Genomic DNA, 14,867 nt, shown 5'->3' with positions numbered 1-14,867 from the left:
GCACACACCTACAGGGCACAATAGTTCTCCACTCACTCCACGGAACACATCGGCACGGTCCCGAAACAGCACTTTTCGTCCTAGCAGGCGTTTGAATGTGTGACTCATTACGAAAACGGTCGCTCCAGTGTCCACTAAGACCATTGTTGAGACGCCGTCTACACGTACACAAACGTTATTTTTAAACACGCAAATTGGCTGAGGCATTTCTGTCATAATCGAAGACTGTCCAGCGGCCTCACCTCCAACGGCCATGCTGACTAGTTTCCGGCTAAGGCGACGGGTAGCGGCGCCGGGGAGACGGTCACCGGCTTACGCGAGGGCCAGAAGGTGGTGTTAAGCTCCGATCGGAGGCCGTGAACGGTTTCGCAGTGTTCCCAGGTTCTCGTTGGACATACCGCGTGTACATTTGTACGCACGGCCAATGCGTTGCTGGCCAGATGTTGATCGGTCGTACCTCGGCGGCTGGCGGCGTTGTGGGGCCACGTTTCAGTACCTGGCGATGTGGCCCTTGATACCACAGTTGTAGCACAAGGCAGATGACGCTCGACGAAATGCCGCTGAAAGCGCTCAGCCCAGAGGTCGTCGAACAGGGTACAGCACCACAGTACGTTGAACAGGAGCCGTTCACCTCGTGTATCACGGCTGGAGTGAAAGCGTTGCCCATACCGCTGCGCTGACGGAAACGTCTCCAGATGTGGCCACGTCGTTCGAGCCACATCGACGTCCGTGGCACACCCATACCGTGGCAAAGTACCGCATGGTGCTGTGGGCGCTTAGTGATCTACTGGGTACGTAGCCGGTGGTTGAGCTGGGTTGCACACTAGTTCATTGTGTCGCCGTAGTTATTCGCGTACTATTTCCCGGTTATTAGAGGCAAGGTTGGTGGACGGACTCGTATCGACGCTGGTGACAGTTGTCACGTTTGCCAGTCATCCAAATTTGGGCGCAATGCAACGGGTATTCAACGTCTCAAATGTACGGCAGTGACGCAAGACATCTGAGACAGACGTGAGGTTTTCCTCCCTATCAGAAAATTACAGACGTCTTCTGCGATTCCTTTCAGAAATTGTCCGACTCGGTCGTCCTGAGACATTCGCGGGTTTATGATTTTGCACAACTTGAGTATTCTATATTAGCTAGCCATGTGTCAGTTGGAGTTTGAGCTCTTTGGGCAAGTGCTCTCTCCGCGCGTTTCTTTTGGCATCAGTGTCGCCAAAACATTTCCCTATTTCCTCAATAAGGAGTCCCATGTTGTTAAGGATTCTTCGTGATTCTCGAACTACATCATGTGATTTCTCTCAAAAAAGACGACGTTGTCAAGTTTCGTGACCGAGTTCTAGTGGTTATATCGTCTCACTCCACCGATTGTAGTGCGTAAGCCACTAGTCCACGTCTTCTCCCGCTCTTCCCGCGAAAGAGCTTTTCTATGTAATGGTGTGCAGGAGCAAGTGGCGTTGACCTTGGCGCGGTTGCAACTGGCTCGGGTCTGGTCCTCCGTTCTGAGGCATGATGACTGTTTCGGTGTGAGACCGCTAGACGGCGGCTCCGGCGAAGTTCAAGCGGTTGCGACTCCGTAGTACGGCGACGTCGTGTACCCAGCACCTCCACCACTCTGTTATGGGTAACTCTCCGTGAAGAGGGGTTTATTGGGACGCAACCGACGGTCTTGAGCGCCAGCCGAGGTTTTTTGTCTTGTCTTGTCTTGTTTCCTAAACTTTGGCGCATACCCACTACGGGGGATGGCCAAGAGCAGGCGGTTTCAACTATGTTATTTCTCGAATTTTACAAAACCTAATCTTAATTTGAGATTTAATCTTAATTTTAAGATAAAGGAATTTTGTCATCAAATTGAAGTAATAGGAATAATTCATAATTCTAGAAATTCAGCAAGGTAATCTTTTTGTATCTCTAATGAAATTGTAAACTGCAAGAAAAGCATCCCTGTGACTGTGTCCCAGTGAAGTCGCCCCAAGGAGAATGGTTGGTGAGGTTAATAATAGGCGAAGTTTTCGAAATGCAATTTCTAAGATTTTTCTTTCTCTTAAAAATCGGCGGCACGAAGGAAAAAATGCTCAATGGATTCGGATTCATTGCAAAAAGAACATAAAGGGGATACCGCGAGACCAGACCTGTGTAAGTAAAATTTAATGGCGGTATACGGCATCTCAATTTGTAATGGAAACTTCCAATTGCCTTGATGTACACCAATTATTATTCCATTAGAAGCAAAGATGATGGATCAGAAGATGTTAAAAGATTTGCAGAATTTTGCGATATAGAGAAATTTCTGTACCTTGCCGCGGTGACATAAGCTGATGTCGGCAAAACAGATATGACAGGGCCATTAAGTGATGCTCTCGTGCGAGTGAATCAGCCATTTCATTCGTGCAAACCGCGATGTCCCGGTACCCAAGCAGAATACTTCCGCAAGTACGAAGGAACCATTGAACAAAATGTTCGCAATATTTTTGAATTTGACGAGGCTGTAAGTGCTGTGCATAGAGACGTGAGTCAGTGACAATAGCTGCTAATGAAGTCGTTTTGGGGAATTTTTCGTAGGGCTAATATAATCGTTATTAGTTCTGCCTGAAAAATCGGTGTGAAGTCGGGAAGGCGAAGAGAGTAAGACCATTGAAGAGATCAGATCATCCCACTCCTGCCTTCCATGCACACGGAAGCGTCGGTAGCTATTATGTTGTCAGTAGCTAGCTGGTTTAGCTGGTCTTCTAATTATTTTTAAATGTCTGCTAGGCAATAGTTTAGCATGATTTGGAAATATGTCCTCGAATTCAATTTTGAGGTCTGCTAAGGCATTATTTGAATGGCAAACTTCACGTATGACACATTCAATTGTTGTAACTGTGCGTGCACAAAATTATCTGGGATTGGCAATCGTGGCCACGATACATTAAAAACTCAGACGGTTCAGTGAAAAATATGTATTGAGCCGCCTCCTTGAAATTCATAAATTTTTAAAAAAGTCTGAACCGTAAGCATGCGTAATCTGCAATCTAGAGTGGGTATGTTAGCTTCCTGATATAACACAGTGTTGGCAAAATCTAGGTAGCCCAAGGCATAATCGTAGAGATTTTCTTTCTAATAGTATCAGAGGTTTAATTTTATAGGCGGGACACCGGAAAATAACACGCAACCGAATTCTAATATGGGCCAAATATACATTTATATATCATCATTAAAGTACTGCGTAGTCCAGAGCGACGGTGACTGAGCCGGTGGAGCATAGCTACGGCACGTTCTGCCCTTGTTGCGATATGTTCAATGTGAGTGCGCCAGACAAGCTTTTCATCGTATATGACACCAAGGTATTTCACTGAGTCAACTTGAGGAATGGTTCCTGGTGATATTGGAGGGATATATGCACTGGTGCAGTTAACGGGAAACTAGCACAGCACTTTTATTAACATTTAAGGACATACATAACTCATCTAGCCATGTCTCAAGCCTTCCTAGGTAACTCTGCAATGACTGGTGCAGTGAGTGTACATTAGTTGCAGATGTAAAGAATGCAATATCGTCCCCATAAACATAAACGTTCACCCTGGACAAAGGAATTGTGCTTAGCAAAACGTTAAAAAAATGGTGAAAGAACGGCACCCTGTGGTACCTCTTGTTTGCTTGTATTTAGACGTCGAAATGCCGTGTTGATAACAATAAAATTATCTATCTCTCTAAATTCATATATCCATGCGGTAATATACTTCGGTAAATTCATAGACTTCAGTTTATTGAATAGAATTAGGTATTCGACAGTGTCGTATGCTTTCGCCACATGGCGTCACCAAAGCTACATACTCTCGTTTGTGACGAGCTAGTTTAATGCGGCTCTCTAGATGGAAGCGCACCATATAGAGTGCCCGGGACGAAATCCAATCTGACAAGGACTGAGAATTGTATCCTGCATAGAATGTGTTATGCGCCCATGAATAATCCTTTCTATTAATTTTACGACATTGGAAGTAAGAGAAATTGGCCTTATGTTGTCTAGGTTAAGTCCAGCTGCTTTTTTCTTCAACAGTGGAATAATTTTAGCTACCCTCCACTCTTGGAACCCAGGACTTTTTTAGAGAAAAATTTACTATTTAATAGGTCTTGAGGCGCATAATCAAACAAAACTTTTAGCATTCGTTGTGTAATTCCATCTGGGCCTCGTGCTGACGCCGGTAATAATCTAATTATGTTTTCAAGCTCTGTCAATGTGACTTCCACAAGTCGTCTCCGAGGGAGGTTTCGATAGTCCTGACGGCAATTTACGTGAAATCACTGCGCTAGACCTTCAGCAATTTTCTCAAGTGACTCTGATAACTCCTTTGTTGATAGAACGACTGAGTCGATATTCACTGGGCCTGTTATAACTTTACGGGATCGAAGAAATTTAAACAGAACTTTTTATTACTAGACTTAGAAGATATGTAGTGTTTCGAATCGTAATCGTCCTTAGCTTTTGCGACTGTTCGCTTAAATGTAGCAGCTACATATGTATAATCTGCCCAATTTACAGGGCATTGGTTATAAAAGTTTTTTCCATGCAGCTTTTCGACGTCTAAACTCTCGCTCACAGTCAGAATTCCACCATGGACAATAAGAAACACCTTTAGTAGATGGTACAAATTGAAACTTTTTTGATTTGTTTTATTATTGAACAAAGGCTCATTGCCTTAATATCCTTCTCCATGCCTTACTGAGCGTTTAAAGCTGATTTTAACACATTTTTAAATTTTGAGTAATTTACAAAAGTTCACACATGATTATCTAAACAAGTTGACGAGAGTAACCAGTTCAAAATTATAGGTAGATGATCACTGTTAGTACCGGAGTCAACTGTGTTCCAGGAGGTGATTGAAATGCTCGAGCTGACAAACGTAAGATCTAGGGCAGAACGTGGCTGACCGCGAACGAAAGTATGTGCTCCTGAATTTAAACAAGAGAAATGATTTGATAAAGTCCAATCCCACAACCTTCTGCCACAAGTATCCGTTCGGAAACCCCACGATTACATGGTGAGAATTAAAGTCGCCTACTTGTATGACGTTTTTCTGACTGTTAGCAATAGCGGTATCGAGATAACGGGTATCTTGCAACCCTGCAGGGAAGTACGTGTTAACTAGGGAAAATGGCGTGCAACCAGGAAGCGTTATATCCAATACTAACATCTCACATTCTGGTGACATTATCTGTGTGCTATCGTAGCTTTATGGCAGATCTTTGCTGACAAAGATAGCTAAACCACCGCCTCGGGAAAGGCGATCCAATCGAAAACATCGGAAATTTTTTAGATTAAAATTTTGATCAGCAGTAAGCCAGGTTTCCTGTAAAATAAATATCTGGAGAATATTTAGAAGGAGATATAATAAATTTGTTGCAGCGGAAAGTATGGAACGACAGTTCCACTGAATTACTGTTAAGCTTCCTATGGTGAAAAAAGCAGAGCAGCAGAGACTGCTTGGTCTAAAACGCTCTTTTAAGAAGTCTTTCTTAGGGAGTCTCTCTCACGTACTTTTTAGCCTTTGAGTTGGTGCGAGCTAGCTTTTTTGTTTACCGGTGATCTTGTGCGTTTAAGTGATCGGGGGTCCATTTCTACATCTTGATTTTCGGTCGCATCTGTGTCTGAAAGGCAGGTGTGGTCAACTTTCTCAGAAGTTGATGGCTTTGCAACATCGTTGTTTATCATTGGTATTGCGGTCGACACTTGACTAGATTGACTTTTTGGTAGAACAGGCACCTGACCCTCAGTGTTGGTTTTATTAGCAATTTGAAACCACTGACCGAATTGTGTGGATGCCTGAACAAGGGAATCGGTGAGGTTCACCATAATGCGTTCGATTGCTTTTTCCAACGCCTTTTCGACGGAAGCCGGAACAGCCTGAGAGATTGAGTTATCCATAGCTAATGTTTGACGGGCCGTTATACCGGCATATCCTGGAGTCCTACTCTGAATTTCTGCAATGGCCTCGCGACGAGAGCATCGGCGTCTATCAATTATTTCAAGGATTTGTAGTTCTCTTGTCCTTGCAGGGCAGTTAGGCTCATCTGCAGGATGAGTACCACGGCAAAGGCAGCAGGATTCCTCACGTGACGAACATTCATTGAGTTATGGTCTTCTCCACAAACGCGGCACCGTGTATTTGATCTGCAAGCTTTTAGGGAGTCTCCAAACCGCCAGCATTTTAAACACTGAAGGACACGGGGTGATAGAGGCTCAACTCGGTATATGAGTGGCCATGCCTTATTTTCTGATGGACGATTCAAGCCAGCAAACGTAGCAATGACAGTTTCTGTGGGTATGCGCTTATTATCAGCGACTCGACTGCAACGATACACAGAAATCACGCCTGCCGATGAAAACATTTCCAAAATTTCTGCGGGACACAGACTTATGTCAACACCACGGACTAGGCCTTTGGTACATGCGAGGTGAGGAGGAATGTAGCTGCTCACCGGATGTGTCGCAAAAACATTGCACTTCAGTAAATCTTGTACACAAGCCTGGTCTGACGAGCAGCAAAGGATGCCCCCTCGGCCAAATTGTCGAACCTCGGTAATCTGTTGAAAATTGACCGAGGCCATCCGCAGTTCGTTTTGAATCGCCTTGGGATTCTTCATGCGAATCATTCCGCCATCACTCGGGACTATAGCCACAGGTACGCTGGTGGTCCCACTGCGTAAGAAAAGCTCCACAGGCAAATCAGGGGGAGGAATGGAAGCCGACCAGGAGTATGCCTCCTGGCCTGGCGATGAGAGACATAGCAGATGATCACGAAATTACTCTAATATGTTAACAGCTTTTCTAAAGAAGCGTCAAAAACAATTGGAAAACCGCCAGCTACTTGACCGCCAGGAAAACCGCCAGCTACTTGACCAAATCCGCGTGGAATCTTCACGGACGGCGCTTTGGAACACCAAGATGTCGTCCGTCCGAGGCGAACTTCTACGTGGTTGCCTTGATTTGGTTTCTCTCTACTGACCAGCCGAGGTTGATGATGATGATGATGATCCTTCACCATGGCTCGCACCCACTGAGGGGGATAGGCCAAGAATCGGGCGGCAGTAGGTAGCTAAAAAAATTCTTTTTGACAATGAATACGCAAAGTAAAGAAGGCACCCGCTATCGCTAGGCTAACGTCTTCTCTGCCCTCTGGTACCCCGTTTACCACTACTGCTTGCGGCACATACCCAAATCATGCAAGACTTTCACGCTTGTAACAATATGAAGTCTTCTAAGGCCAACATGCACGAAACGTAATAAGTTTGCTTCGTGCCCTCCAATGAGCGCTTGTCTTCCCAGCATGCATATGCGCGCTTGTCTTCCCAGCATGCATAGCATTAAATATACCGAACGATATTTTCAGTGTCTCTGTATTTGATGCAAAACCAATATTATCCGCATAGTCAACAAATAAACGTCAGAAACTAAGTAATTTTCTGTTGAATTTCGGACATGTACAATGCGCAGCTCATCCGCATCAACCTAACCTTTGGCTGCTCTCCCTAATTTCAATTTGGGTTCACAGGCACAGGAAAAATTGGCTTGATTGCGCGACCCCTAGTCCGTATACTTTTGCTCACGGGTGTGCATGGGTGCTCCCAAGGTATAATGCCACTTCCGACAGTAGATTGCAATCTTTTGGTGTGTTTGGACCGCCTATTTTACCGGACATAATACTGGCACAGCAGTCATCGCCAGTTTCGATATTCCTGAGGACATCCCTAATGAAGCCGAGTAGAGTCTCCTTTCTGTCTTGGTGTATTTAAGTCGATATTGAAATTGCCTTAGGGAAACAGCTAAAGGCAAACATTAGCCTGACTAGGCCATGCCATGTGATCAAACAATTTTCGGGCCTCATCATCTCCCTGCCAATGAATTGCAGCAAGAGCAAGCGTTCCTATGCAATAAAACTACACCGAAGTTCACAGGAGGACAGGCCTGAAGGGCATATCACCTGTCGCATAAGGAATATCACTGATGCAAACGTTCGTACAAGGGTCATTTATGACAGCAAGACAATGCCCTGATGGAGGCAAGGTGCTTCGCGAAACATTGGATCCACTGATAATCCTTATTCGTTTAATCTTATTTAGCACATGTTATACAGTGTGGTAAAACGCAAGTAATGGACGCTTAGTGGCAGTACAAGACGCTGGCTTTTGCTACGCTGTCAGCCATCTAGTTGTATGGAAAAATATTGCGCGAACGAGAGAATTGGCGTTTTGAAACACTATGTTTCAAGTTTTCAAGTTTCAAGTTTTATTCATCAACAATGTCGCTCAACAGTGGGATTTCATACAATATCATGTACATAAATGCCATGTACAGTAGGATTCTGATAAAATGCTGTAAAACACAAGTGCAGTGGCTTGAATCTAATGCCTTCATGAATACGTCAGATATCACATGCGTTCCAATGCGGAGAATCATCCACGATTCAATAAATTACAGACAATGTCTCCAGCTACCGTGAAAACGGAGCGTGTTCTGATACGCGATCATTCACGGATTGGCAGCAACTTTTTACATCCACGTGCATGTCCGATATGCTTGGAACGCTTTATTTCGCCATCTAAATTTCATACTAAACGCTTGCGCATATAGAGATTCGCGAGTAGTTGAAAATGTGACATCGTGTGTAAAAAGGAAAGATTTCCAGAGAACCTCAGGAATTTGAAGCGTTCCATAAGCAAGCAATTGATTAAAGCGTTTTCCACTACAACACGTTTCTCGAAAACAGTTGAGACGCTGCTACGCAGTAGTTACCTGAAGCAAAAATAATAGCTAGAAATCATAAGGAAAAGGCAGGAGGTTAACAAGGCAGAGCCCGGTAGGCTACCCTGGACTGGTCAAGGGGGAAAGCAACAATTCAGATGGGCCTATGAGCTTTGACACCTACTGCATATTGTCGCGCGTGTTCTAGACAGACGACAACGACGATGGGGACATTAACGGACTCCGTCTAGTGGGTCAGTGGGATTCTTAGAGAACGAAGAAGACGTGTCTCTGTTCTGTTGTTTGTTTGAACAGTTGTCCTGCTGTTCTTGCAGAACGTCTCCCTGTCCTCTCTTGGCGTTGTACCGCGACAGGTCAGCAAAAGGGCGTCCAGCAGGCATCTGGCGTGGAAGGGTTGGAGAGCGCGACCGACGGCCGAAATCGGTTCGATCATTGGGCGCGGATGCGTGATTCGGGTGCGCTATGGGAGGCTCCTGGAATGCAGGATCGTCGCGGCGTAGCATGGAGGCGTCATTTGCACGTCGAAAATCAGACCACGGACGAAGAGGTCGAAATGATGAGTCGCGATGCCAGCAATGGCGCGAAATATGGCCGGCACCTCCGCAGTTAAAACAGAGAGGGCGGTTATCGACGGTGCGCCACGCGTCGGATCTTCGAAAGGGCGGCCGTCTCGTAGGGTCGTTTTGCGGCGTGGACCAAGGAGAAGCGAATGACGGCTGGCGGTATGACTGCATATTCATCACGGGTGCGCTCCTCAAAGCCTCCTCTTGTGGCGGTGACCAAGGAGTGGCTGTCGGAGGCTGGTGGCGGTACGGCGGTGTGGTTGTAACGGGTTAGGGACATCGGACGGCGGCGGCGTAAGTCATGGGACGCTGTTGGTCTTGAAGATCGGCAGCCGGGAACGCCTGCCTGATTTCGTCGCATACAACTTCGGCAGTTGACGCAACGGGTCTATCCACTGTCGGTGTCATAATTCTCTGAATTTCTTCTCTGACGAGCTCTCTGATCATTTCACGCAAGGAGCTCTGATACTGTGGAGTCAATGCGGCGGCATTGATTGCGGTGCTGGTGGACAGTCGATCGTATTGCCTGCACCGTTGATGAAGAGCCCGCTCAATAGCCGCAGCCTCTTGGACAAAATCAGCGACGGTGACTGGAGGATTTCGTACAAGCCCCGCGGACAACTGCTCTTTTACACCTCGTATGAGGTAGCGCAGCTTCCTATCCTCGGTCATGTTCGGGTCGGCTCTACGAATTAGACGGGCCATGTCTTCGGCAAACATTGTGACCGACTCATTGGGTTGTTGCACTCGTAGCTCTATCAACTGCTGGGCGCGGTCGCGTCGGTCGGCACTTGCAAGCGTATCGGTGATTTTCTGCCGAAAGTCATGCCATGTCGATAGGCTAGTTTCGCGGTTCTCGTACCAAGTACGGCCACGGTCGTCAAGCGCGAAATAGACGTGGTAGAGCTTCTGCTGCTCAGTCCATTGGTTAATGTGGGCGACGCGCTCGTACTTGTCAAGCCAGTATTCAATGTCTTCGAAGGCTGCACCACGATAGAGATCGGGAACCAGCGGATGAAGAACGGTTACTTGTTGCGGACTGGAGACCGGCTGCTTTGTGGTGCTTGCGGTGGGCTGGTTTCGGCCATTGCCAGATGTGTCCAGCTCCTGGAAAGATGTGGTTGAAGAGGGGAGAACTCCGGGGCAAGGCCTAGCAGTCGACGACTGAAGCGAAGCACGGGGTCGTAAGTGGGGTCAATGCGTCCGGGCTAGATGAACGACTCCCAGAAGGAGTTCGGAGCATCAGGCGTGGTCAATACACCCCGCACCTCCACCACTGTCGCGGTACAACGCCAAGAGAGAACAGGGAGACGTTCTAAAAGAACAGCAGGACAACCTGTTCAAACAAAACAGAATAGAGACACGTCTTCTTTTCTCTAAGAATCCCACTGACCCAATAGACGGAGTCCGTTAATGTCCCCATCGTCGTTGTCGTCTGTCTAGAACACGCACGACGATATCTAGATTGGCATTAAAACAGAAGTGCAGCAATTGGACTCCGACATCGGCGAACAGCGTAAACGGTAGACCATTAAGAGCTGCGAGTTTTGACGTAGCCACAGAAAGCGGGCTGCGCCATTCTGTGGCCACGACGCGAAAATTCCGATTAAATTGACAAACATTCTGCTCCTAGCTACAAGTATCTATCATTGAAGTCACGATAGGTCCTCTTGAGGGGCTTGGCCAATTTTTTTCTGGCCACAAGGGTTGCCACATGATATGATATATTTCAATATTGCATGCAAGCCTCGTTCATAAAACAAGGCATAAAGGGCCTCTTGGAACCTGTTGATCGTAAGTTGCAGCTGGCAGCGCGTAAGCTGTTTTTTCTGCATCCGGTCATCTATAAGCACTACCACGTGTTGTCTTTCTGCCGGGACACTGCAGATAGGGCATACGGTGCAGGCTCGGGGCAAGGCACTTTGAAAACTTCATAATGCCTTTATGTGCTGGACTACAGTACCATGCCATACAAGGTGCAGCGTCCCGTCAGCTCGTATTCTTCTGAGAGCGCTGCCATGGACTAGATGAGATTACGAAGGAAGGAGCAGAACCCCCGGGTTCGAGGATAGGATGTATATGAGCACGTACTTTCCTTGGACCCTTGCTGCATGATTGTAACGCCTAGATATTTAGCTCAAATACATACGTAGTGTTCTTTTAACGCACTTTTTTTTATCTTGGCGAAGCTAATTTCAGGTAAGAACGCACTGAACTGGAACAGTCGCACTTAACTTTTGCAAAAGGATTCGTCCTCCAATATAGTCCCGGTAGGTAGTTTCCCTATACACCGACACATTATTACGTGCTACTGTTCTCCCGGCCTTACCGTTTTATTTTCTTGCATTGCAGACGTGCAGAAGAGGAGTCTGTGGAGATTTTAAATGGTAGTAGTTGAAAGCTCCACCATACACCAGTTTTCTTGCCCATTTCAAGAAACCCAAGTTCCGAGCCTTTCGGTAATAAATCGTTCAGAAGCAACTTTACTGGTCTTGATTGAGTTTCGCAGCTAGTCAATCAACAGTATGAGTGTTGTACTCACCGATGCATTCGCCGCATTCCGGTGCATGGTGAGCTAACAAAATATGCGTGTTCCAAGAGGTGTCTTCATACTATACAAACAGTCGCGGCATTGTTCTCGCGCGTCTTATGCAATATTAATGACTTTGAGCGTGCACCGCAGCGTTGGAAATTTCATTGTGATGGATAGCCACTGGCATGTAGTGGCGAAATATGCCACAGGAAGCCGGTTAACAAGGCATCAAGGGAGCTTTGATCATCCGAATATCAACCAAATGGTAGGTATTGGAAAGCTCTGTACTGCCGATACTAATGCTGACTATATGATTTGTATAAAGAAAGATGTCGTTACATATCTGCTGCAGTCGTTTTTGATCCAGCCGCATAACAATTGTAGGATTTCATTTCGGTTACTGCACGAAGGTGAACCAATCGTCATCATATTTCGCGTAGTTTGAGTTACCTATATCTTCCGCCGGCACAGACAGCATTTACTTCAGGCCGACGTGAGCCAAGTGTTTGCTCAAAGTATTTGAACGTGGCCGAAGTGTGATAACGGTGGTGTTCTTAGATTTACGTGTACGTTTAAGGCAAACTCCGCCGAAATTTTTATTTCACTAAATGTGTTCGAAATGAGTAATATATACAAGGGAAGCAGTGTTAGCGAAGCGCCGGCTGGTAATTGTATCGATTTCTTCTTAGCAGCTCATAAGCGCCTCCTAAGCCGACGACGTGTGCATGTGGTGGATGTCGCTATAATCTAAGTCTCAGCACGCCGCCTCCACGGTCTTCCGGCGCACCACCGGCCCCCGTGGCCGCCGCCTTATCTCCGAGTTGATTGCACGGGGCCACGAGTTCTAGGTAATGCGTCGTTTTAGGCGAGCTTTAGAGGCTACGATTTTTTCAGTTAACGTATCAAAAACGGATAGTTCCGCAATCTTTTCCTGATGCTTGCGCTCTTATTTCAAACGTCAACTTTTGTGAGGCCCGCTTGATATCTCAACTATCTTACGCTATACATATAGGCTTTTTGCGTGGTACAAAATGTCGTTGTCGTTGGCATTTCTAAAAACCCTGGCCTTTAAAATTTAGCTGCCGCCCCACCCCCCTCCCCACTAAGTCTAGCTGATAATCATACTGTGTTTGTTTCACATAAGTCCCAGTATTAAATAATTTCGCAGATTTACGAAACAAGGAATTGCTTGTAATAATATACATGGCTGGTGGCGTGGAGCAGAGGTAGAATACTCGGCCTCAAATGTGAAGGCCGTAAGTTCGAATCCTACTCCAGTCCACCACATTTTCAGGCATGGAGTGGTGCCTCACAGCACCAAGAAAAAAAAATATATTGTCGAGAGCTAGTGGGGCTATACTAGTTCAGGTGCAACCAAACTAGGAAGGCCCACTAAGCTTCATCAGTCACTCCCTCACCAGAACAGGAATTGGCCTCCCTAGTGCAGTATTCGGCCACTACCTCCCTCACGACTACGACAATTTACCCATGGCCCTCCGTCCCCAGTAGCTGCGGAGCACCTGACCAAGGCGGCGGTCAGACCTGCGACGTGGCAGAGGGTGCTAAGAATCTCTGGGTCCGCACAGGCGGCCACTGGAACTGAACCTGGCAATGTTCAAACACGCCCGCCCTATCGAGTGAGGCTAGCTTAACAGGGTAATTTGAAGAATTATCAGGTGCTGCCTGGGACACTATTGGCCTTAGTGAGGTAAGAACTAGTGAGGCTTACACAGTGCTGACTAACGGCCACGTCCTCTGCTCCAGAGGTCTTCCGGATAAGAGAGAATCCGGGGTAGTATTTATAGTCCATAACAACATAGCGGGTAACATTGATGAATTCTACAGCATTAAAGAGAGGGTTGCAGTCGTTCTAATAAAGCTGAATAGGAGTTACAAAATGAAGGTAGTACAAGCCTCCGCCCCAACCTCTAGTCAGGATGATGAAGAAATACAACAGCTTTATGAAGATGTTGAATTAGCAATGAGATAGGTGCAAACTCAGTATACTGTAGTCATGGGCGACTTCAATGCAAAAGTGAGGACAAAGCAGGTTGGTGAGCAAGCAATTAGCAACTACGGCATCGATTCTAGGAATGCAAGAGGAGAGATGTTACTAGAATTCGCTAAAAGGGATAGGCTCCGATTAAAGAATACCTTCTTCAGGAAGCGCCGAAACAGGAAGTGGACCTGGAATAGCCCTAATGGAGAAACAAGGAATGAATAGATCTCATACTCTCTTCCGATCCAAGCTGGTGCAGGTAAAGTGCAGTGACCATAGGTTAGTGAGGTCTAGGATTTCTCTCAATTTGAAGAGAGAAAGAGAGAAATTAGTCAAGAAGAAACAAGCCAACCTAGAGGCAGTAAGGGTAAAAGCAAACAAATTCAGGCTCGTGCTCACAAACAAATATGCAGCTTTAGAACAGAAAGATGAGGACAACATAGAGGTAATGATTGAAACCCTAGATAGGTTGATCTCAAGATGCACTTGAAGTGGGAGGTAAGGCACCAAGGCAACCAGTAGGTTCGCTCTCCCAAGAAACAAAGGACCTAATAAAGAAACAACAAAACTTGAAAGTGTCCAACTCAAGAGATCAGATAGATTTCGCTTAACTGTCAACATTGATCAACAAGAGGTAAGTAAGGGATATTCGAAATTATAACGTGGAAAAGATTGAGGAAGCCGTAAAACTTGGACGCACGATTAAATCAGTAAGAAGAAAGCTTGGCATATGACAAGGAAAGATGTATGCACTGAAATATAAGCATGTCAATATCATCAGCAGTTTCGATGACATAGTAAAAGCAGCAGAAGAATTCTACACTGACCTCTACAGGTCCAAAAAGCAGCCAAGATACTTTCACTCGAAGTAGTGATGACAGGGTACACAGGCTCTTTCTATAACTAGCGAATGAAGTTAGAAGGGCCTTGCAAGGCATTACCAGGGGAAAAGCTGCTGGAGAAGATGAAATAATACTTGATTTAATCAAATATGGAGAAAATATCAGGCTCGAAAAGCTTGCGGCCCTT

General features: G+C 46.0%; 1 protein-coding gene across 3 annotated transcripts in view; it reads left to right on the top strand.

Moving 5' to 3' along the window:
* Positions 1–14,867, top strand: part of LOC119444336 (venom metalloproteinase antarease-like TtrivMP_A) — a 1,295,510-nt gene that overhangs the window by 94,027 nt on the left and 1,186,616 nt on the right. The window contains exon 14 of one of the 3 annotated variants that reach the window (XM_049663281.1): positions 11,659–11,792. The exons of the other annotated variants lie outside the window; for them this stretch is intronic. Coding sequence (XP_049519238.1) covers positions 11,659–11,697 — 39 coding nt within the window. The 3' untranslated portion in view covers positions 11,698–11,792. Of the gene's footprint in view, positions 1–11,658; positions 11,793–14,867 lie in introns of those variants that run through there. 3 annotated transcript variants of the gene reach the window in all.

Source organism: Dermacentor silvarum, chromosome 3 (assembly GCF_013339745.2).
Source record: "Dermacentor silvarum isolate Dsil-2018 chromosome 3, BIME_Dsil_1.4, whole genome shotgun sequence".
Lineage (NCBI taxonomy): Eukaryota > Metazoa > Arthropoda > Arachnida > Ixodida > Ixodidae > Dermacentor > Dermacentor silvarum.
Note: the sequence above shows the minus strand (reverse complement) of the source record. Positions and strands in the feature narration are given on the sequence as shown.